At 44.4% G+C, this 24,933-nt stretch overlaps 1 protein-coding gene across 2 annotated transcripts in view; it reads left to right on the forward strand.

Moving 5' to 3' along the window:
• LOC105473230 (F-box protein 42) overlaps nt 1-24,933 on the forward strand; it is a 103,487-nt gene that overhangs the window by 34,739 nt on the left and 43,815 nt on the right. For both annotated transcript variants that reach the window (XM_011726925.2, XM_011726927.2), the window contains exons 3-4: nt 5,473-5,589; nt 16,519-16,653. In XM_011726925.2, the coding sequence (XP_011725227.1) occupies nt 5,473-5,589; nt 16,519-16,653 (252 nt within the window). The remainder of the gene's footprint in view (nt 1-5,472; nt 5,590-16,518; nt 16,654-24,933) is intronic.

A 24,933-nucleotide genomic window follows, 5' to 3' on the forward strand; every position in this document is an offset into this window, starting at 1 on the left:
TTCATTATAATTAGCGTTTCCCTGATGACAAATGATATGGAGCATATTTTCATGTGCTTATGTGTTATCCACGTATCTTCTTCAGTGAAGTGTCTGTTTCAGGTCTTTGACTGATTTTTATTGTGCGTGTGGTTTTTTTTTTTTTTTTTTTTTTGAGACAAGGTCTTGCTCTGTCACCCGGGTTAGGGCACAGTGGCATGATCATAGCTCATTGCGGCCTCAACTTCCTGGTCTCAAGCAGTCCTCTCGCCTCAGCCTCTCAAGTAGCTGGGACTACAGGTGTGTACCACCACACCCAGCTAATTTTTGTATTTATTTATTTATTTATTTATTTTTGTAGAGGTGAGGTCTCACTGTGTTGCCAGGCTGGTCCTGAACTCTTGGGATCAAGCGATCTTCCCACCTGGGCCTGCTAAAGTCCTGGAATTATGAGCCACCATGCCAGGCCTTTGACCCTTTATTTTGTTTGTTTTTTTGAGACAGAGTCTCACTGTGTTGCCCAGGCTGGAGTGCAGGGGCACGATCTCGGCTCACTGCAAGCTCTACCTCCTGGGTTCGCGCCATTCTCTTGCCTCAACCTTCCAAGTAGCTGGGACTACAGGCGTCCGCCACCACGCCTGGCTAATTTTTTGTATTTTTAGTAGAGACGGAGTTTCACCTTGTTAGCCAGGATAGTCTGGATCTCCTGACTTCGTGATTCACCCACCTTGGCCTCCCAAAGTGCTAGGATTACAGGTGTGAGCCACCACACCCGGCCTTGACCCGTTTTTTAATTGGGTTGTTTGTTTATTAATGTTGTTGAGTTTTTTTGTTTGTATGTATGTTTGTTTGTTTTGAGACAGAGTCCTGCTCTGTTGCCTAGACTGGAGTGCAGTGGCACAATATTGGCTCACTGCAACCTCCGCCTTCTGGGTTCAAGTGATTTCTGGGTAATTTTTGTATTTTTAGCAGAGACAGGGTTTCACTATGTTGGCCAGGCTGATCTCAAACTCCTGATGTCAAGTGATTCACCTGCCTCATCCTCCCAAAGTGCTAGGATTACAGACATTAGCCACCACGCTCGGCCCTAATATTGTTGAGTTTTAAGAGTTCTTTGGATATTCTATATAACTGTCTTTTATCAGATATGTCTTTTGCAAATATTTTCTCTCAGTCTATGGCTTATCTTCTCATTCCCTTGACAGTAGTTTTCACAGAGCAGAAACTTTTAGTTTTAATGAATTCTGGCTTATCAATTGTTTTGAGTAGGGGATAAGATCTTGCTTTGTCACCTACACTGGAATCTAGTGGTGTGATCAGGGCTCACTGCAGCCTCGACCTCCCAGGCTCAAGCGATCCTCCAACTTTAGCTTCCCAAGTAGCTGGCACTACAAGCACATGCCACCACACCCGGCTAATTTTTTTTTTCTTTTTTTTCAGATGGAGTCTCACTTCATCGCCCAGGCTGGAGTGCAGTAGTGCAATCTTGGCTTATTGCAACCTCCACCTCCTGGGTTCAAGCAATTCTCCTGCCTCCACCTCCCGAGTAGCTGGGATTACAGGTGCATGCTACTACACCTGGCTAATTTTTGTTTTTAGTAGAGACAGAGTTTTACCCTGTTGACCAGGCTGGTCTCAAACTCCTGACTTTAAGTGATCACCCACCTCGGTCAGCTTCCCAAAGTGCTGGGATTACGGGTGTGAGCCACTGACCCGGCCATACCTGGCTAATGTTTTAAAAAATATTTTGTCGAGACAGGGTCTCCCTGTGTTGCCCAGGCTGGTCTTGAGCTCCTGGGCTCGAGTTATCCTCCCACCTCGGCCTCCCAAAGTGTTAGAATTACAGGCGTGAGCTACCACGTGTGGTCATTCTTTCTTTCATGGATCATGTCTTTGGTGTTGTGTCTAAAAAGTCATCCCCAAACTCAAGGTCATCTAGTTTGTCTCCTGTTATCTTCAAGGAGTTTTATGTTTTACATTTAGGACCGTGATTCATTTTTAGTTCATTTTCATGAAAGATGTCTATATTCATTTTCTTGCATGTAGATTTTAATTTGTGTCACTTTTGGAAAAGGCTTTTTTTTTTTTCTTTAAGAGATGGAGTTGGCCAGACGCGGTGGCTCACACCTGTAATCCCAGCACTTTGGGAGGCCGAGGTGGATGGATCACAAGGTCAAGAGATTGAGACCATCCTGGCCAACATGGTGAAACCCCATCTCTATTAAAAATACAAAAAAAAAAAATTAGCTGGGCGTGGTGGTGCGTGCCTGTAATCCCAGCTACTCGGAAGGCTGAGGCAGAAGAACCACTTGAACCCAGGAGTTGGAGGTTGCAGTAAGCTGAGATAGCGCCACAGCACTCCAGCCTAGGTGACAGAGTGAGACTCCGTCTCAAAAAAAAAACAAAACAAAAATGGGGTCTCCTGGCCAGACATGGTGGCTCACGCCTGTAATCCCAGCATTTTGGAAGGCCGAGGTGGGCAGATCACTTGAGATCAAGAGTTTGAGACCAACCTGGCCAACATGGTGAAACTCAGTCTCTACTAAAAATGCAAAATTAGTTGAGTGTGGTAGCACACGCCTGTAATCTCAGCTACTTGGGAATCTGAGGCAGGGGAATCATTTGAACATGGGAGGTGGAAGTTACAGTGAGCTGACATTGTGCCACTGCATTCCAGCCTGGGCAAGAGAGTGAGACTCCTTCTCAAAAAAAAGAAAAAAAAAGAAAAAACACACAGAGATGGGGTCTCCCAGCCTGAGAACATGGCCAACCCCCATCTCTACAAAAAGAAAAAAAAAAAAAAACAGAAATTAGCTGGGTGTGGTGGTGTGTGCCTGTACTCCCAGCTACTCAGAGGCTGAGATTGCTCAGGAGGCAGAGGTTGCAGTGAACGGAGACCGTGCCACTGTACTCCATGCTAGGTAACAGAGTGAGACCCAGGCTCAAAAAAAAAGAGAGAGAGAGAGATAGGGTCTCACTGTGTTTCCCAGGCTGAAATTCAATGGCTGTTCACAGGTGGGATCATTGTGCACTACAACCTTGTACTCCTGGGCTCAAGCGATCCTCCTGCCTTAGCTGCTCATGTAGCTAGGACCACAGGCATACACCACTGAGCCTGGCAAAACGCTGTCTTTTCTGCATTATATTACTTTTGCTTCTTTGTCAAAGATCAGTGAAGGTTGGACACAGTGGCTGACGCCTGTAATTCCAACACTTTGAGAGGCTGAGATGGGAGGATCGCTTGAGCTCAGGAGTTTGAGACCAGCCTAGACAATATAGTGAGACCCCACCTCTATTAAAAAAAATCAGTGGACTGTATTTGTTTGGGTCTATTTCTTGGCTCTCTGTTCTGTTCCATTGATCTATTTGTCTATTATTTGCAAATAACACACTGTCTTGATTACTATAGCTTTTATAGTAAGTATTGAAGTCAGATGGTATCAGTCTTCTGACTTTGTTCCTCTCCTTCCATGTTTTCTTGGCTATTCTGGATCTTGTGCTTCTCCACATAAACTTTAGAATCAGTTTGTCGATATTCACAAAATAATTTGCTGGGGTTTTGACTAGGATTGCATTGAATCTATAGATCAAGTTGGGAAGAACTGACATCTTGACAATATTGAGTCTTCTTATCCTATCCATGAACATGGACTATCTCTTTATTTAGTTCTTTGATTTCTTTCATCATAGTTTTATGGGTTTCTTCATATAGATTTTGTATGAATTTTGTTATATTTATATCTAAGTATTTCGTGTTTTGGTGTGAATGTATATGGTATTATGTGTTTTAATTTCAAATTCTACTTGTTCATTGTTGTATGCTAACCTTGTATCCTGCAACCTTGCTTATTAGCTCTAGAAATAAGACAGGTTTCTTTCCTCTCCATTGTTATATGTCTGTCTTTTTTTTGTTAGCTTTTTAAGAGACAGGGTTTCACTGTCTTGCCCAGGCTGGAGTGCAGTGGCATGGCATGATCATAGGCATGATCGCTGCTGCCTTGAACTCCTGGGCACAAGTGGTCCTCCCTCCTCTGCCTCCCAAGTAGGACTACAGGTGCAGACCACCATGCCTGACTAATTTTAAAGTTTTTTGCAGAGAAACAGGGTCTTACTGTGTTGCCCAGGCTGGTCTCAAACTCCTGGCTTCAAGCTATCCTTCTGCCTTGGCTTCCTAAAGCACTGGGATTACAGGTGTGAGCCACTGTGCCTGGCCTCTCGTCTTTTAAAATCTTTTCCTGGTTGGATGCAGTAGCTCACGCCTGTAAACCCAACACTTTGGGAGGCCGAGGTGGGTGGATCACCTGAGCTGGGGAGTTTGAGACCAGCCTGGCCACCATGGTGAAACCCTGTCTCTACTAAAAATAACAAAATTAGCTGGGCGTGGTGATGCATGTCTGTAATCCCAGCTACTCAGGAGGCTGAGGCAGGAGAATCACTTGAACCCGGGAGGCAGAGGTTGCGGTGAGCCACTATACTCCAGCCTAGGCGACAGAGCGAGACTCTGTCTCAAAAAAAAAAAACTTTCCTGAGTTATGTATTTCATAATCCATTTTAGCCAGACATGGTGGTGCTCGCCTGTAGTCCCTGCTACCCAGGAGGCGGAGGTAGGAGTATTGCTTGAGCCTGGGAGGCAGAGGTTGCAGTGAGCCAAAGTCATGCCACTCCAGCCTGGGTAACAGAGCAAGACCCTGTCTGAAGAAAAAAAATAAACAAAACATAATCAATTGTAAACTAATTATTATCTCTATATTTAAGACAGAGAATGCTTTATTACAGTTTCCAACTATAGATACTTATTGAACACCTGTTATGTTCCAGACATTGTTTTATCATACTCTTTCATAAGGCTAAATTATCCCCCAACACCTTTGCTTTGGAGTAAATAAGATCAATTATCTTAATATGTTGCTTTATGAGATAACATAACATAAAAGGGACTAGAGTTACAGTGTGAGCTAATTTTGTAATTTTTAATGTCACTTAACCTCCCTGGACTTTGATAAACCGAAAGGATTGCCTTTCAGTTTTAAAAAATTTCTTTCCTTTGAATGAAAATCAGATAAATTTGGAATTCCTCAAAGAAATTTGTCCTATAGGCCAGGCGTGGTGGCTCATGCCTGTAATCCCAGCACTTTGGAAGGCTGAGGTGGGTAGATCACAAGGTCAGGAGTTCAAGACCAGCCTGACCAAGATGGTGAAGCCCCGTCTCTACTAAAAGAAAATTATCCGGGTGTGGTGGCAGGTGCGTGTAATCCCAGCCACTTGGGAGGCTGAAGCAGGAGAATCGCTTGAACCCGGGAGGCAGAGGTTGCAGTGAGCCAAGATCGCGCCGCTGCACTCCAGCCTGGGCGACAGAGTGAGATTCCGTCTCAAAAAAAAAAAAAAAAGAAGCTTGTTTTATAAAAATGATAAAAACAGGTAATAGACACAGTTTTAATAATTTGATGGATAAGTTAAGTGTCTGGACTGAAGGATTTGCTCTTTCTGTCTTAGGTGTAGCCCATCAATGTTATCATGGTTTCATGAAGGCTGTCCAGGAAGGAAACATTCAGTGGGAGAGCCGTACCTATCCTTATCCTGGAACCCCAATCACTCAGCGCTTCTCGCACAGTAAGTATTTACTGTGAAAGCAGATTCTACCCTGCCTGTGGTCATATTTCCAGAAACTTCTTTGGAGGCATGTTTTTTTGTTTGCTTTGTTTTTGAGACAAGGTCTCACTCTATTGCCGAAGCTGGAGTGCAGTGGCATAATCACAGCTCACTGCAGCCTCCACCTCCCCAGGCTCAGGTGATTCTCCCACCTCAGCCTCCTGAGTATCAGGACTACTGATAGTAGATAGTGCTGGGGCACGCCTGGTTAACTTTTGTATTTTTTGTAGAGATGGGGTTTCACCATGTTGCCCAGGCTAGTCTTGAACTGAGCTCAAGCAATATGCCTGCCTTGGCCTCCCACAGGGCTGGGATTACATACGTCAGCCACTGCACTTGGCCACAGCATGCATTTTATCTGACTTTTAATTATTTATTTATTTTGAAATGGAGTCTCACTCTGTCACCCAGACTGTGATATGGTGGCGTGATCATGTGTCACTGCAGCCTCGACCTCCTGGGCTCAGGTAGTCCTTCTGCCTCAGCCTTTTGAGTAGCTGGGCCCACAGGTGCATGCCACCACGCCTAGCTAATTTTTAAAAAATTATTTGTAGAGATGGTATCTCACCGTATTACCCAGGCTTGTCTTGAACTCCTGGGCTCAAGCGATCCTCCCACCTTGGCCTCCCAAAATGTTGGGATTACAAGTGTGAGCCACTGTGCCTGGCCATTATCTGACTTTTTAATGAAGAGAATGTAAAATGAGAGTTTATATTAATTTTATAACCCGAATTAGGGAAAAGTGTGAGCCTAAATATATTGTAGGCAGTTTGTTAATAATTTTATATTCTGCTTTTTTTTTTTTTTGAGATGGAGTCTGTTGCCCAGGGTAGAGTGCAGTGGTACAATCTTGTCTCACCACAACCTCCACCTCTCGAGTTCAAGCAATTCTCCTGCCTCAGCCTCCCGAGTAGTTGAGACTACAGGTGTGTGCCACCACACCCAGCTGATTTTTGTATTTTTAGTAGAGATGGGTTTCACCATGTTCACCAGGCTGGTCTCGAACTCCTGACCTCATGTGATCCACCCACCTTGGCCTCCCAAAGTGCTGGGATTACAGGCATGAGCCACTGCACCCAGCCCTCTGCTTTTTCATTGGATTTTTCTCTACTCCAAAGTGGTCAAGGTGTTATGGTTAGAATTTTAAACATCTCACATTATCTAAGAGGAAAACAAAGGAAAGCTGTACATGAGGGTATTTCTAAGATCTTGCTTAGAGAGTAGTCAGATTTTAGTACTAGATCATATCATGACTATTTTAACATAGTATATGTTCAGCAAATACAAAATTTAAATGGACTTATACAAAAATTTTGAATGTGACAAGTATCGATTGTAAAATACAAATTTGGGCTGGGTTTGGTGGCTCATGCCCGTAATCCCAGCACTTTGGGAGGCTGAGGTGGGCAGATCACCTGAGGTCAGGAGTTTGAGACCAGCCTGGCCAACATGGCGAAACCCTGTCCACTAAAAATACAAAAAAAAATTAGCCGGCCGTAGTGCCATGTGCCTGTGATCCCAGCTACTTGGGAGGCTGAGACAGGAGAATTGCTTGAACTTGGGAGGCGGAGGTTGCAGTGAGCCGAGATTGCACCATTGCACTCCAGCCTGGGCAACACTAGCGAAACTCTGTCTCAGGGACAAAAAAAAAAAAAAAAACAAATTTGGCCAGGCGTTGTGGCTCACACCTCTAATTTCAGCACTTTGGGAGGCCGAGGCAGGCAGATCACCTGAGGTCAGAAGTTCGAGAACAGCATGGCCAACATGGTGCAACCCCGTCTCTCCTAAAAAGATAAAAAATTAGCCACATGTGGTGGCAGGCACCTGTAATCCCAGCTACTCAGGAGGCTGAGGCAGGAGAATCCCTTGAACCCAGGAGGCGGAGGTTGCAGTGAACCAAGATCGTGCCATGGTACTCCAGCCTAGGCAGCAAAAGCGAAACTCTGTCTCAAAAAAAAGAAGATCTTCTTGCTTTTCTTCTCTCTTCATGTGAACCTGGAATAAAGACCATTAATAACTACCTCTAAAACTGGGGACAGTATCTCCTCCTATGACATTTGGAAATCTGTAAGAAATCTGTAAAGTCGTTGCTTACTGTCTTGACTGACTGAAATGCAGTATAAGCATGAAGTAGGCAAGGGGCAGAGATGTATAGCATCCTGTAGTACATAGGACAGTCCTATAAATAAAAAATTATCCTGCCCCAAATGACAAGAGCTCCTGTTGGGAAATACTGCAAGTCTGAAGTGTGCAGCTAGCCTTCCATTCTTCCACCAGCAAGCTTCAGCATTAGTGTGCTGCATGTAGTTTTCATTCTGCCTGCCTTTCAAGGACCTGGCTTACCTTTTCAGCCTGACTCACTGCCGCATCCTTAGGTAGCCAGACTTCAGCCACATGAACCTCCTTGTTACGTCTTAACCTTCCCTATTAGCCCTTCCCTTTTTTTCTTTTTTCTATTAGTTTTTGAAAATTTTAATGGTGTTTTGCCATGTTGTCCAGGCTGGTCTCGAACCCCTAAGCTCAAGCAATCTGCCTGACTGATATGGTTTGGCTCTGTGTTCCCATCCAAATATCATCTCCTCCAATGGTAATCCATCCCCATGTATCAAGGGGGTGACCTGGTGGGAGGCAACTGGATCATGGGGGTGGTTTCCTCCATGCTGTTCTTGTGATGGTGAAGGAATTCTCATGAGATCCGATGGTTTAAAAGTGGCAGTTTCAGCTGGGTGCTGTGGCTCACGCCTGTAATCCCAGCACTTTGGGAGGCTGAGGAGGGCGGATCACTTGAGGTCAGGAGTTTGAAACCAGCTTGGCCAACATGATGAAACCCTGTCTCTACTAAAAATACAAAAATTAGCTGGGTGTGGTGGCAGGTGCCTGTAGTCCCAGCTACTTGGGAGGCTGAGGCAGGAGAGTTGCCTGAACCCCAGTGGCGGAGGTTGCAGTGAGCTGAGATTGCACCACTGCACTACAGCCTGGGCAACAGAGCGAGACTCTGTTTAGAAAAAAAAAAAAGTGGCAGTTTCCCCTGTGCTCTTTCTCCTGCTGCCTTGTAAGAAGGTGCTTGATTCTCCTTTGCCTTCTTCCCATAAATGTAAGTTTCGTGAGGCCTCCCCAGCCGTGTGGAACTGTGAGTCAGTTAAACCTCTTTCCTTTTTAAATTACCCAGTCTTGGATAGTTCTTTATAGCAGTGTGAAAATGGACTAATACACTACCTCAGTCTTGCTAAGTGCCTAGATTACAGGCGTGAGCTACCACATCCGGCCTGCCCTTCTTAATTGACTGAAAGTGTCCTGTTCTCTAAAAGTCATCTCAAAGATAAAATCAAAAGCCACATTTTTTAACCAACTTCTCTCAGATTCCTCACCATAGATATTAAGCTCTTTTCTTCCTCTCTGCTTCCCTAATATACTGTTCATACCTTCCTCCATTATTTATTACCATCTGTCTTTTGCTGTTATTATCTGTGTGAGAGAGGCTGCATGCTAAAAAGGAAAGACCTTTGGATGTGGGAAGCAAGTTTCTTGGCTTGTCTGACCCACAGTTTCTTTGCCTGAAAAATGGATATGACAAATTCTGTTTGTGCCATAGATTGCTGAGAAATGCATTTAAGAAAACACTTGTCAAAATATGTTTTAAGGTCAAGGCAGGAGAATTACTTGAGCCCAGCTGTTTGAGACCAATTTGGGCAACATCTCTATTTAAAATTAAAATATATGTATATATTTTAAGCTGTAAAAAGGTAGGATGATGATGATGTCTCCCCAACAAGATTGTTGTCTACTTGAAGATAGATAGGCTATAGCCGGGTGCGGTGGCTCACGCCTGTAATTCCAGCACTTTGGGAGGCCGAGGCAGGCAGATCACAAGGTCAGGAGTTCGAGACCAGCCTGGCCAATATGGTGAAACCCCCGTCTCTACTAAAAATACAAAAATTATCTGGGAGTGGTGGCAGACGCCTGTCGTCCCAGCTACTCGGGAGGCTGAGGCAGGAGAATCACTTGAACCCGGGAGGCGGAAGTTGTAGTGAGCTGAGATCAGGCCACTATACTCCAGCCTGGGAGACAGAGCAACACTCTGTCTCAAAAAAAAAGAAGGAGAAGAAGAAGATAGACAGGCTCCATGTCTTAGACATTTTTGTACTGTTTCTTTTTTCTTATTTTTGAGATGGGGTCTCACTCTGTCACTCAGGCACCCAGGCTGGAGTGAAGTGGCATGGTCTCGGCTCACTACAACCTCTGCCTCCCAGATTTAAGCAATTCTCTTGCCTCAGCCTCCCGAGTAGCTGGGATTACTGGTGCCTGCCACCATGCCCAGCTAATTTTTGTATTTGTAGTAGAGATGGGGTTTCGCCCTGTTGCCCAGGCTGGTCTCAAACTCCTGGGCTCAAGCAATCTGCCTGTCTCAGCCTCCTAAAGTGCTGGGATTGCAGGTGTGAGCCTTCGTGCCAAGCCCTCTTGTACCATTTCACAACACCTTGTTCATAGTTGATATCTAATAAATTTGATATCAGTACATTTTGATACCTAATAATTTTTGTGGACTTAAGTGCAACAAAGGTATGCACAGTACAGCGTCTTCCCTATGGAAAAGTCTGGGACAAAAAAGGCAGGTGAAGTAAAAAGGCCTATTCTAGGGCCACGTGCAGTGGCTCACCCCTGTAATCCCAACACTTTGGGAGGCCGAGGCAGGCGGATCACTTCAGGCCAGGAGTTGGAGACCAGCCTAGCCAACATGGTGAAACCCTATCTCCACTAAACATAAAAAAATTAGCTGGGCGTCGTGGTGCATGCCTGTAATCCCAGCTACTTGGGAGGCTGAGGCAGGAGAATCACTTGAACCTGGGAGGCGGAGGTTGCAGTGAGCCGAGATTACGCCACTGTACTCCAGCCTGGGCGACAGAACAAGACTCTGTCTCAAAAAAAAAAAAAAAGAAATTAAAGACCAATTCTAGCCTTTTGGTGAATGTGTGCATAGCTAATCATGCAAGCTTTAATTAATGTAGAATGTCCTTTTCAGATTGCAGTAGGGGTCTCCTGAGTCCCCAACATCATGCTTTGAAAAATGTTTCAGTGTCGTAGGCATCACATACAGTCAGGTAGTTCCATACACAATGCTCATCATGCTCCTGCAGGAGCCAGCAGGCCCAGACTAGATAACCACCCTTGCTTCTTCCATAGTTATGTAATTAGAGACCTTATCAAATATGTTCTGGCTTGTAGGTGTGAGACACATGGCAGCATAGTCTCTTTAAGCATGGGATAAATGCCTCAGGATCTTTCCCTGGAGACAGGTGAAGAAACAAAAGAGAATTTGACGTCTGAAAATACTAAAGCTTATCATTCATTTAGTGAGCATTTATCGAATGCTCCATACACCATGGAAAAGATGGAACTACTGGAAGATCTTGCACTAGAGATGATTATAGAATAGCGGAGAAGTGGCCGGGCGCGGTGGCTCAAGCCTGTAATCCCAGCACTTTGGGAGGCCGAGACGGGCGGATCACGAGGTCAGGAGATCGAGACCATCCTGGCTAACACGGTGAAACCCCGTCTCTACTAAGAAATACAAAAAAAAAAAAACTAGCCGGGCGAGGTGGCGGGTGCCTGTAGTCCCAGCTACTCGGGAGGCTGAGGCCGGAGAATGGCGTAAACCCGGGAGGCGGAGCTTGCAGTGAGCTGAGATCCGGCCACTGCACTCCAGCCTGGGCTACAGAGCGAGACTCCGTCTCAAAAAAAAAAAAAAAAAAAAAAAGAATAGCGGAGAAGTATTCAGAACTGTGAAGAACTGTTTGCTTGCTCTGTGTGTAATTAAGTTGTGACCATTTGACTTGTATTTTAATAGGGATGATTAGTATGTATCTTGTAAACTAAGCCCATTTCAGAAAACTTGAAGAGATTTACCAGTTGGAATAGACATTCTCAGTATTATTTCTGAGCCTCGTATTCATACTGTACTGTGAGCTGTAACTGTATAGCACATTCTAATGGTCTAGATGTTCTGAAAGGAAAATGTTCTGTTTGGGTGGAGAACTTGTGAAAAGGGAAATTACTATTGGAGTACTGGGAGTTGCTCAAATTCTTTTTCCTAAAAGGTTCATTTGAACTTGTTGGGTCTTCCTCCCTGCCCACCCCCCCAGATCAATATATAGGTGTCTTAAATAAAACACAGGCAATAAGTAAAGTTCAGTAGGCTAGGGTGCTTAAAATAGTTGAGAGTGGTGGGGCGGGCGTGGTGGCTCACACCTGTAATCCCAGCACTTTGGGAGGCCGAGGCGGGTGGATCACGAGCTCAAGAGATTGAGACCATCCTGGCCATCATGGTGAAACTTGTCTCTACCAAAAATATAAATATTAGCTGGGTGTGGTAGTGTGCGCCTGTAGTCCCAGCTACTTGGGAGGCTGAGGCAGGAAAATCGCTTGAATCCAGGAGGCGGAGGTTGCAGTGAGCCGAGATCCTGCCACTGCACTCCAGTTTGGGCGACAGAGTGAGACTCCATCTCAAAAAAAAATAATAATAATTAAGCATGTTATTGATAGTTATTTTCTCATTCCATTATATCTGAGTTCTAAATATAGCTGCCTAAATTGACTCCCTTCCTCTCCCAACTTTGTTGATGATTGACTGCTGGTCACTGAAAATACAGTAGTGTGTGAAACTTGCCATTTTAGTGCCATTAGCTTTGCAGACTTTGGGCTGTGCCCTCTCCTTCCAGAAACCTTTGTTTGCTCAAGAGAAGCAGGAAAATGCCAATTGCCCTATTTTAGTATGGGAGTAAAATACCTGTGGTAAGGACTTCAGGGCCCAGCATGTTGGCTGGGTTTTCAGTCCAAATATAGAAGAAAAATGTGGGCTGGGCATGGTGGCTTCTGCCTGTAATCCCGGCACTTTGGGAGGCCGAGGCGGGCAGATCATGAGGTCAAGAGTTCAAGACCAGCCTGGCCAACATGGGGAAACCCCGTCTCTACTAAAAATACAAAAAATTAGCCAGGCGTGGTGGTACACGCCTGTAATCCCAGCTACTCGGGAGGCTGAGGCAGGAGAATCACTTGAACCTAGGAGGCGGAGGTTGCAGTGAGCCGAGATTGTGTCATTTCACTCTAGCTGGGGCGACAGAGCAAGACTCTGTCTCGAGGGAAAAAAAAAAAAAAAAGGAAAAATGTTTGCTACCTCTTTGAAAAATAAAGCCACTGTGTTCTTTTGCTACACTAAGGAGGCAGCTGCCAAGAAGTTATCTATGAGGAACTGGAAAGATGTAACAAACCCTTGACTCTTTTAGTTATGAAATCATGGATTTGTTTTATTAAGCAATGTTATAATGAACACTAGTTAAGGTTTCAGAAGTCATAGGACATTGGCCGGGCACAGTGGCTCACGCCTATAATCTCAGCACTTTGGGAGGCCAAACATCTGGCCTCCCAGATGTTGGACGGAACATCTGAGGTCAGGAGTTCAAGACCAGCCTGGCCAACATAGTGGAAGCCCGTATCTACTAAAAATACAAAAACTAGCTGGGCGTGGTGGCGGGCGCCTGTAATCCCAGCTACTTGGGAGGCTGAGGCAGGAAAATCACTTGAACCTAGGAGGCGGAGCTTGCAGTGAGCTGAGATCATGCCACTGCACTCCAGCCTGGGTGACAAAGTGAGACTCCATCTCAAAAAATAAATACATAAAGAAGTCATAGAAGCTAATTTCTTTTTCTGGAGGTCTGGAATATCAAGAGGAGAAGAATGTTCTTTTACTGACCCAACCTGGTAGCAGTTGGCTCATTTCAAAATTGCCCCATTTTTTAGGATTACTAGGTCAAGATAGGTCTAAAAGGACCAGGATGTCTGGATTTGAGCTCCTTTAGTGGAGATTAAAATGTGGCTCCAGTAATTGTCCTCTTGTTTGTCTAATGCCTTCTAACTTGATCCTTTGTTATTTGTAGTTCTTTTGTTTTTTGTTTTTGTTTTTTGAGACAGAGTCTTGCTCTATCGCCCAGGCTGGAGTGCAGTGGCGCCATCTCGGCTCACTGTGACCTCCACTTCCCAGGTTCAAGTGATTCTCCTGCCTCAGCCTCCTGGGTAGCTGGGAATTACAGGCGCATGCCACCATGCCAGAGCAATTTTTGTATTTTTAGTAGAGAGGGGTTTCACCATGTTGGCCAGACTGGACTCAGACTCCTGACCTCAGGTGATCCACTTGCCTCAGCCTCCCAAAGTGCTGGGATTACAGGCATGAGCCACTGTGCCCAGCCTGTTATTTGTAGTTCTTAACAGATCTGAAATGTGAGCCATGGATTCATTGCACTTCACTTCTTAATAGAGTTCTGGGGATACAGTAAATATTTTGCAGGTGTGAGCCTGTTGATGGCTAGATGGTATTTTATTTCATCACATCTGTTTTCTCTAATTTATTTGGTAATTTTAAAAGCCTGCAGCTCCATTATTCCACAGTGTCAGAGGTCAGATAATTTGGATTTAACCCTTCCACTGACTGAGATTATGAGGTTTAAGGCACTAAACATACTGCTTTCATTACCTCTTAACTTGCTCAGTTTTCTGACTTGGCCTTCTTACTGTAGAGAGTCCCAGAGGTCTAACAGGAGGACTGAATTAAGGAAAAAAAAAATGGTGAAGAGCCAGGCGCATTGGTTCTCACCTGTAATCCCAGCATTTTGGGAGACTGAGGCGGGTGGATCACCTGAGGTCAGGAGTTCGAGACCAGCTTGGCCAACATGGCGAAACCCTGTCTCTACTAAAAATACAGAAATTAACTGGGTGTGGTGGCATGTGCTTGTAATCCCAGTTACTTCTACTCAGGAGACTGAGGCAGGAGAATCGCTTGCAGCTGGCAGGTGGAGGTTGCAGTGAGCCAAAATTGTGGCACTGGATTCCAGCCTGGGTCACATAGCAAGACTCTGTCTCAAAAACAACAACAAAAAAAAAAGGGGGCAGGGGGGAAGGTTATTCCCAGAGCTAGTGCATATCACAGAGGTGACTATAGCAGTGGCATTGGATGAGTCAGCAGTAGTAGCATTTCCCTTTTTCTGAACTTGGGTAACTAGTGCCAGAGTTCAGAAGAGACCTTCAGACCTTAAAAATATTGGTGTGCTAAACTGAATTTGACCTACAGATATGCTAGATGATCATTAAAGCCATGCACAGTGTAATGAATCTGTGAATTTCTTGTTTGTTTGTTTGTTTGTTTGTTTGTTTTTTTGAGATGGAGTCTTGCTCTGTAGCCCAGGCTAGAGTGCAGTGGTGTGATCTCAGCTCACTGCAAACTCCACCTCCCGGGTTCAAGCGATTCTCTGGCCTCAGCCTCCTGAGTAGCTGGGATTACAGGCATGCGCCACCATGCCTGGCTAATTTTTGTATTTTTAGTAGAGTCGGGGTTTCGCCATCTTGGCCAGGCTGGTCTCAAACTCCTGATCTCGTGCCCCGCCTGCCTCAGCCTCCCAAAGTGCTGGGATTACAGGCGTGAGCGACTGCGCCTGGCCTAAATCTGTGAATTTCTTTTTCCTTTCCCCTTCCTTTTATATGACACTGAACCATTAGTTTCACATGAACATTGAGAGGTCTTTTTTTTTTTAATTTAATTTAATTTTATTTTATTTTATTTTATTTTTACCTCCTGCATGCATGAAATGGATGGCAAGGAAAGCTTTGCTTGGGCCTCTTCCTGAAGTCCAAGACGGCAAATGCAAGACTGTAAGGAATGTGATTGTCATTTCCAAAGGATAGAGACTGCAAGGTGGCAGAACCTAGCACTCGTGCATCTTGTCTAGACTCTGGCTTTGGTCTTTGTAGTTTTAGGGTAACAGCCCTTCTCATAGTCATTGCCTCTTTTTCTTAGGAATGCCTGGTGATGTGTATGCAATCATCTAATCAAAAAAGGCTTTTCTTAGAGATCTTGGTGCTTTTTAAATGTTACTGTACTGGTTTTCTAGTCAGCACCGACCAGCATGCCTTGGTAGCTCTTGGATACGTATTGGGACTTAATGATTTCCATGCTTTTTCAATCTGTTGCTTTGGGACTAGTCCAAGGCCATTCTACCACTGAGTTTCCCCCACTGGCCTTTGGAATTAATAAAAACTGTATTTCTTCAATCACATTGGACTTTCTGTGTGGTTACTTCATAGTATTGATTAAAATAGTTTCATTGTGTGTCATAAAAAGATTCATTTATTGGCCGGGCCTGGTGGCTCATGCCTGTAATCCCAGCACTTTGGGAGGCCGAGGCGGGTGGATCACCTGAGGTCAAGAGTTCGAGATTAGCCTGGCCAACATGGTGAAACCCCATCTCTACTAAAAATCCAAAAACTTAGCTGGGTGTGGTGGCTTGCACCTGGGAGGCAGACGTTGCAGTGGGCCAAGATTGTGCCACTGCACTCCAGCCTGGCTGACATAGGCAGACTCCGTCTCAAAAAAAAAAAGAGATTCATTTATTGATTTGTGCTTCAGGTTTTATTTGAAAACAAAAACAATAGGAGGACCGTAGGAAAGGAATGGGAGGACAGAGTACATGTGTTGGCACTATCTTTGCTTAGCTCTAGAGGATAATGATGCAGATTTAGATTATGTAGCTGTGCTGAAATTTCCCTCATTTGAGCACCTTTAATCTGAATTATTATGTGTTCTTGCTGGACTTACACTGTTACATCATTGTCAACTTGCTTAGTGTGCTCAGAAATAAAATTTTCATAGCTTTCCTCTAGACCTTGTTTTAAAGGGTAGTATATTGATCCACCTGAAGCCAAGAGTCTGGTATTAGAAATTTGGTACTTGGTAACAAAATTGCTGAATGTGTGAAATAAATGAGTTTTGAAAGGTATAGGTTGTGGTTAAAATGTTGGAAGGGCCTCAGAATTTTCACAGCAGTTATTTGTGTATTTTCTTTCTAGGCGCATGCTATTATGATGCTAATCAGTCTATGTATGTGTTTGGAGGCTGTACCCAGAGCAGCTGCAATGCTGCTTTCAATGACCTCTGGAGACTTGACCTAAACAGCAAAGAGTGGATCCGACCTTTGGCTTCAGGTAAGAGATGAAATGCTGATCTTTGCCTCCTTACTAGGTGACTCCCTTGGCTTGGAAACTCTACCTGATCCTTTTTGGTGCTGGTCTCAAGGATAGGTTACTGGGACTCAGGTCCTTACGTTTAATGTGCCGTGTAAATGATAATAGTAATATGCTTGTGTAAGTCTTTGGTTTTTGTTAAATTATACTTTATCATTAGTAATGGTGCCCTGCCGTAATTGCTGTACTGCTGTGTGAATTCATTTGCATGGTTTTCTCAGGTATGCTCATAGAGGTGTGATATATCATTTGGTATGAGGTTGAAGTGAGAACAGAAACACAGAGTCGTGAGAACTGTAGTTGACTGACAGAAGCTATTGTCCCAGGGCTAAGGTCTCTGAATATCTTTTGTTGTTGCCAGCTCAGATATTTGGGGAGTGTATGGGACATGCCTCTGCTAGTTACTCTTAACAACCCAGGGGTGTGGGAAGATTCCACAGTAGGTACATTCCTGCCCAGTCCCACTATGCCAGAAATCTGGCAGAAAGAAACTAGATTATTTTCTTATTTTTGACCTAATCTCTCCTGGGGGAAAAAATAAAAACAATGGTTTTTGCACTCATGAGGCAGGGCAATTTGAGGAGGCATAGATTGGAGAGGTTGGTGTGATGGAGAAATAGAGTCCACTGAGTATAAAGTATTCTGCTAGGTTTGTTGGCAAGCTTTTCTCAAAACATTCATTTGGCTTTTTAGTATTAGGACTCAGTCTTAGTACTAAGGACATTTGGGTTTCCAGTGGGCAAGTTCCTTATTTATTTAAGCCTTGCCTTACTACTTTGATTACCAGATAGGAGGCATCGTGGTATATTAGAAAGGGCACTGGACTAAGAGTGAGGGGACATGAGTTTCATTTCCTGGCATAGTCACCAATTCTCCATGTAACTATGAATAAGTTACTGCACCTCTCTGGGAGAAATGTGGAGTAGGACTAAATGACTTGTTTTAAATGGGCTAAGAAGGCTAGTTTATGTTTCCCTTTCTATAACCGCTACTGTGAATGTCTAGGCCAGGGGCTTAAACCTATTTATGAGAAGAAGCTGTATTTTGCTTCCCTAAAACTTAAGTTCCTGTTCCTTCCCCCTGCATTAGGCAAATATAGGAGGAGCCTACTGAGTGGATACCATGGGTGGAGCTGGGCTTTGTGTAGATGAAGTTCTTTATAAAAAAAAAAATTTTTTTTTTTTTTTTGAGACGGAGTCTGGCTCTTTCACCCAGGCTGGAGTGCAGTGGCACAGTCTTGGCTCACTGCAAGCTCCGCCTCCTGGGTTCAGGCCATTCTCCTGCCTCAGCCTCCCGAGTAGCTGGGACTACAGGCTCCTGCCACCAGGCCCGGCTAATTTTTTTGTATTTTTAGTAGAGAAGGGGTTTCACCGTGTTAGCCAGGATGGTCTCGATCGCCTGACCTCGTGATCCACCTGCCTCAGCCTCCCAAAGTTCTGGGATTACAGGTGTGAACCACCATGCCCGGCCTCTTTATCAAAATTATTGGCATTTGAAGGGTAGAAGGGTGGTGGTCCAATCTGCAGATGACCACTCCAGGAGCAGGAGCTCTTATATCCCCTTCTCTTCCACTTCTTGTCACAACCAATAAAGGCCATTTATGCCATTCATAAAAAAACAAAAACAAAAACAAACCTACAGGCCAGGCCCAGTGGCTCACGCCTGTAATCCCAGCACTTTAGGAGGCCAAGTGGGGGGCGGATCACCTGAGGCCAGGAGTTTGAGACCAGCCGGGCCAACATGATGAAACCTGTCTCCTAAAAATACAGAAATTAGCTGGGCCTGGTGATGGGTGCCTGTAGTCCCACCTACTTGAGAGGCTGAGGCAGGAGAATCTCATGAACCCAGGAGGTGGAGTTTGCATTCTACCCTGGGCAATAGAGCAAGTCTCCATCTTAAAAAAAAAACAAAAACAAAAAACCACAAAAACTATTGGAATAATAAATGGTAACGTATAAAAAGTTTGACAGCTAGAACTATTTCAGGGCCCTGAGAATTTTGTACTTTGGAGAATAACCTTTTCTAGCCCTTTGTACCATACTGCACTTAGTGCACATTGATTAATATTTGAAGTTACAGCTTCTATTTTGTTTTGTGTTGTTTTTTGAGACAGGATCTTGCTTTGTCACCCAGGCTGGAGTGCAGTGGCACGATCACAGCTTACTGAAGTCTCAGCTGAGTTACGAATTCTAAAATGTAGAAGATCTTCTCAGCCTAAGCATCCTATTGCCACCGTGCTTGGGATTTTGTACAGGTCTTATTTCAGAGGAGCTTTGATAGTTTCAGTCACAAAATACTATTATTGTCTTTATTTTGTAACCAAGCTTTATGCCTTTGATAATTTAGCATGGATGGTGCTCTTTCTTGTGAAAATGGAGCTCTGGTTTGGGGACCTTCATAGCCTCTGCCAACTACTGTGCTTATTTCTCCCTGTAATATGGAGTAAGACTTTTTTTAAAAAACCATCAAGTTTAAAGACTGCTTTGTGGCCAGGTGAAGTGGATCACGCCTATAACCCCAGCACTTTGGGAGGCCAAGGCAAGAGGATGCCTTGAGGCCAGGAGTTCAAGACTCGCCTGGGCAACATGGTGAGACTCCCCATCTTTACGAAAAATAAAAATAAAAAATTAGCCAGGCATGGTGGCATGCGTCCATAGTCCCAGATACTTGGGAGGGTGAGGTAGTGGGAGGATTGCGTGAGCCCACAGATACAAGCCTAGGCACCTAGGCGAGAGAGTGAGACCATGTCTTAAAAAAGAAAGAAAGAGAGAGAGAGAGATGAAGGGAAGAAGAGAGGAAGGGAGGAAGGAAGTGAAGGAGGCAGGCAGGGAGGGAGGGAGGGAAAAGAAAAGATTATGCTTTGAAATTCCCAAAGTAGAAATGTTGGAGAAATAACGGCTTCAATCATTTACATTCTCTATGGAATATGAATTTTTAAAAATAGAGCTTTTGGAATATTTCCTTTGATAAAACGTACAAATTCCTGAATGTTTAAAGTAATTTTCTAACAAAAATGTCTCAAAGAATCTAGTTACTCCCTCACCCTAATCTGCAGTTAGAGGCTAGTTTTAGAAGGAGGAAAACCTGAGCTTTTTGAAATGTCTACTTATAAAAAACAATTGTTTAATAGAGTCCTGGCTGGGCATGGTGGTTCACTCCTGTAATCCCAACACTTTAGGAGGCTGAGACAGGAGGATCTCTTGAGGCCAGGAATTTGAGACCAGCCTGGGTAACATAGTGAGAACCTGTCTCTACAAAACAATTAAAAATTAGCTGGGCATGATGGCATGTGCCTGTAGTCCTAGCTACTTGAGAGATTGAGGTGGGAGGATTGCTTGAGCCCAGGAGTTCAAGGCTACAGTGAGTGATGATTGCTCCACTGCACTCTAGCCTGAGTGAAAGAGGAAGCCCCTGTCTCAAAAAAAAATAGGCTGGGCTTGGTGGCTCTCGCTTATAATCCTAGCACTTTGAGAGGCTGAAGTGAGAGGATCACTTGAGGCCAAGAGTTCCAGACCAGCCTGGCCAACATAGTGAAACCCCATCTCTACTAAAAAGACAAAAAATTAGCTGGGCATGGTGGCATGCGCCTGTAACCTCAGCTAGTCAGGAGGCTGAAGCATGAGAATCACTCAAGCCCGGGAGGCAGAGGTTGCAGTGAGCCAAGATCACACCACTGCACCTGAGCCTGGGTGGCAGAGTGAGACTCTGTCTCAAAATAAAAAACAGTCGTATGAGATTCTCATTTAGGCAGAAACCCCACGTAAGATGCCCTGAGACAAGTTTCTGTATGCTATCATGAGTCCTAATCAAAATCACTTCCTAACTGAAACGTCAGTGAGTCCTTCTGAATAAAACATAGTTATTTATAAATCATAGTGTACCTGACTCACTCATTTTAGTGCATCAAGGTGACTGAGGGTAGGGCACTGTCAATTGTGAGGTTGTCTTCTAACAGAGTATGTACAGGAAGATAATAGTTGCTTTAACAGTGTTCAGACTTCAAAAGTGTAGCTGTTGGAGAAGTAAAAGCATCGAGCAAGGAGTGGAACACTTTTGGTTGGGAGTGGAGAGTCTTGATAGAGAATACTGCTGCATCAAATGTCTTTTTACATGTGTATTTTGGTCATGTGGTTATGAGACTAGAGCATTCTCCTGTTGGTTGGGTCTTAGTCAGCTCAGGGTGCCATACAAAATACCATAGACTGGGTAGCTTAAATAACAGAAATGTATTTCTCATGGTTCTGGAAGCTGGAAATTCAAGATGAGAGTCTGGCATGGTTGGCTTCTAGTGAGGACTCTCTTCCCAGCTCCTGGTTTGCAGACTGCCACCTTCTCAGTGTGTTCTCATGTAGCAGAGAGTGAGCTCTGGGGTCTCTTGTGCTTCTTTTTTTTTTTGGTCACTCTGTCGCCCAGGCTGGAGTGCAATGGTGCGATCTTGGCTCACTGCAACCTCTGCCTCCTGGGTTGGAGCAATTCTCCTGCCTCAGCCTCCCAAGTAGCTGGAATTATAGGTGTGTGCCACCTCGCCAGGCTAATTTTTGTATTTTTAGTAGAGACGGGCTTTCATCATGTTGGCCAGGCTGATCTTGAACTCCTGACCTCAGGTGATCCACCCACCTCAGCCTCCCAGAGTACTGGGATTATAGGCATGAGCCACCACACCTGGCCTCTTGTGTTTCTTATAAGGGGATTCATCTTATGAGGGCCTACCCTCATGACCTCATCTAAACCTAATTGTCTTCCAAAGGCTTCATCTCCACCATAACATGACCTTAGCGTTAGGGCTTCAACATACGGATTTGGTGGAGGACACAACTCCATCTATACCAGTTGGAATTAATGTGATCTCCCAGTGAAATCTTGTCTTTAGTTCCTTTCAAAATGATAGAAATGCTGTATCTGGAGGAAGAGTGGTATCGGAGGTAGAGTTGGTGATGAATGTTGGGGTGACAGATCTTACACTAAAAGAGACCCACAGCTAGTACTTCTCAGACATTTCCAATGAGGTAACACTTCCTCCCATTTACACCTGCTTTTGTGGCTCCTGCTCTCATGGAGCTTATATTGTAATGGGAAAGAAACAAAAAGCAAGTAAGCAAATTGTTGTAAATTATGAAGGAAACATGGAATGAAGTATAGAATAAGGGGAGAGCTCCTTTTTTTTTTTTTTTTTTTTTGAGACAAGGTCTTGCTCTGTCATCCAGGCTGGAGTGCAGTGGCACCAGCACAGCTCACTGTAGCCTCAACCTCCTGCCTTAGCCTCCTGAGTAGCTGGGAATACAAGTGTGCACCACAATGCCTGGCTAATTTTTGTACTGTTTTGTAGAGATGGGGTCTCACTATGTTGCCCATGCTGTTAAGGGAGCCCTACTTTAAACAGGAGACTTTGTTTTTGTTGTTGTTTGTTTGTTTGTTTATTTTTTGGCTGAGACCTAAAGAATGAAGAGTGGAGGGAAGTGAGAATGGCATGTGCCTGGTGCAGCAAAGAAAAAGACATGTTAGAGGAGCTTAAAGCAGACCTTTGTGGATGTAGCCTAAGGAGCAAGGGAGAGAGTGGCACAGGTGGAGCTGAGATAAAGACAGGAGCAAGCTTATTCACAGACTAAGGTGGGGACTCAGAAACCTTTGAGATTTTAACAGGAGGAATGTCATCTCTGGATTACTTTTTTTTTTTTTTTTTTTAAAGAAACAATCTTGCTCTGTTGCCAAAGCTGGAGTGCAGTGGCACAATCATAATTCATTGACTGTAGCCTCAGACTCCTGGGTTCAAGTGATCCTCCCACCTCGGCTTAGCTGGAGCCACAGGTTTGCACCGCCATGTCGGGAAATTTTCTTTTCTTTCTTTTCTTTTTTTTTTTTTTTTTTTTTTTTTTTTGTAGAACTAGGATGTCACTGTGTTGCCTGGGCTGGTCTTCAACTCCTGGCCTCAAATGATCCTCCTGCCTTGGCCTCCCAAAGTGCTGGATTACAGGCATGAGCCACTGCCCTTCCCTGTTTCAATTTACATTTTAAAGCACATTTTGCTTCTATTTAGGAAATGAAGGAAGGGAAGAAAGTAAACCAGACTAGATAGAAGGCCATCAATATTGACAAGACTCAGATGAGCATATATCAGTAAAAAACTGACAAGACTTTTTTTTTTTTTTTTTTTTTTTTTTGAGACAGAGTCTCACTCTGTCACCCAGGCTGGAGTACAGTGGTGCAGTCTCAGCTCACTGTAGCCTCTGCCTCCCGGGTTCAAGCAATTCTTGTGTTTCAGCCTCCCAAGTAGCTGGGATTACAGTGGTGTACCACCACACCCGGCTAATTTTTGTATATTTAGTAGAGATGGGGTTTCACCATATTGTCCAGTCTGGTCTGGAACCTTTGACCTCAAGTGATCCGCCCGCCTTGGCCTCCCACAGTGCTGGGATTACAGACGTGAGCCACGGTGCCCGGCCAAGACTTCTTAATGAATTAGATTTAGGAGCGTGAGAAGGCCAATCAGGGGTGACTTATGTTTACACAGCTAAGTAGATGGTGGGGCCATTTACTGAAGTGGAAAATAAATATTTGGGAGAGCTTTAGTTTTTGGTTCCTATTAAACATTTAAGTAGTGTTATCTAGTAATTCATTGTTATGAGAGTTTGACATTTGTTGTTGTTATTATTATTATTATTATTATTATTATTATTATTTTGAGACAGAGTCTCGCTCTGTCACCAGGCTGGCGTGCAGTGGTGTGATCTGGGCTCACTGCAAGCTCCACCTCCCGTGTTCAAGCGATTCTCCTGCCTCAGCCTCCCGAGTAGCTGGGATTACAGGCATGTGCCACCATGCCCAGCTAATTTTTATATTTTTGGTAGAGATGGGGTTTCACCATGTTGGCCAGGATGGTCTCGATCTCTTGACCTCGTGATCCGCCTGCCTCAGCCTCCCGGGATTACAGGCATGAGCCACTGCGTCTGTCCTATTATTATTATTTGTTTGAGACAGAGTTTCACTCTTGTTTCCCAGGCTGGAGTGCAATGGCGTGATCTCGGCTCACTGAAATCTCCATCTCCTGGGTTCAAGTAATTCTCCTGCTTTAGCCTCCCAAATAGCTGAAAGTACAGATGCCCACCACCACACCCAGCTAAGTTTTTGTATTTTTAATAGAGACAGGGTTTCATCACGTTGTCCAGGCTGATCTTGAACTCCTGACCTCAGGTGATCCACCCGCCTCGGCTTCCCAAAGTGCTGGGATTACAGGCATGAGCCACCGTGCCCGGCCGAGAGTTTGACACTTAAAACAAAGGGCCTGACTTCCCTTAAATGACAGCACAGGCCAGGCACAGTGGCTCACACCTGTAATCCTAGCACCTCGGGAGGCTGAGTGGGAGGATGGCTTGAGGCCAGGCCAGCCTGAGGCCAGGATGGCTTGAGTTCAAGGCCAGCCTAAGCAACATAGCAAGAGCCCGTCTCTACAAAAATAATAAAAAATAAATGACTCTACAGTCCTTCTGTTCAGTTAAATTCTTCTCTCATCCTTCACTTGTTCATGTAACAAATATTCATGGATTACCTACTATGTGCCTGATATTATTCTATATGCCAGGGACACATGAGTCAATAACTGACAAACATCTCTGCCCTAATGAGACTACATTCAAATGAAGGAAGACAGATTCTAAAAATGACAAATATATAACAGTATGTTAGAGGATGGAAAGTGCTATCGAGAAACTACAGTATGGCTAGGAGGATTATAACTAGGGGAATCAGAGAGAAGGCAACATTAGAATAAGGACTTGATGGGTAGAAGAAGTGAGCCATGTGGGTATCTGAGAAACAAACGTTCCAAACAGAATAATCAGTGCAAAGACCTAGAGTTGGGAGTGTGCTTGATATAGTCAAGGGATATTTAGGAATCCACTGTGACTGGAGCAGAGTGAATAAAGGAGAGTGCACAAGGAGAGGAGGTTGGACAGATAATGAAAGGGATGTATCACATATGTGAGGCTTTCTGGCTGTTGTAAGGATATTGTCATAGTCACTGAATTGAATGGCTAGTTTTTTAGGTTTCTGAGAAGAGGACAAGTGTGGAAGCAAGGAGACCAGTTAAAAGGTGGTAGCAATAATCTAGGCCGAAAATGATAGACACTTGGAGTAAAGTATTCACAAAAGGTAAGAACTGGGTGGATTTGATAGAGCCAAAGGGATTTGCTGATAGTTTGGATGTAGAGTAGGAATGAGAAAGAGAGCAATCAAGATGACTCTTCA

Source organism: Macaca nemestrina, chromosome 1 (genome assembly GCF_043159975.1).
Source record: "Macaca nemestrina isolate mMacNem1 chromosome 1, mMacNem.hap1, whole genome shotgun sequence".
Classification (NCBI taxonomy): domain Eukaryota; kingdom Metazoa; phylum Chordata; class Mammalia; order Primates; family Cercopithecidae; genus Macaca; species Macaca nemestrina.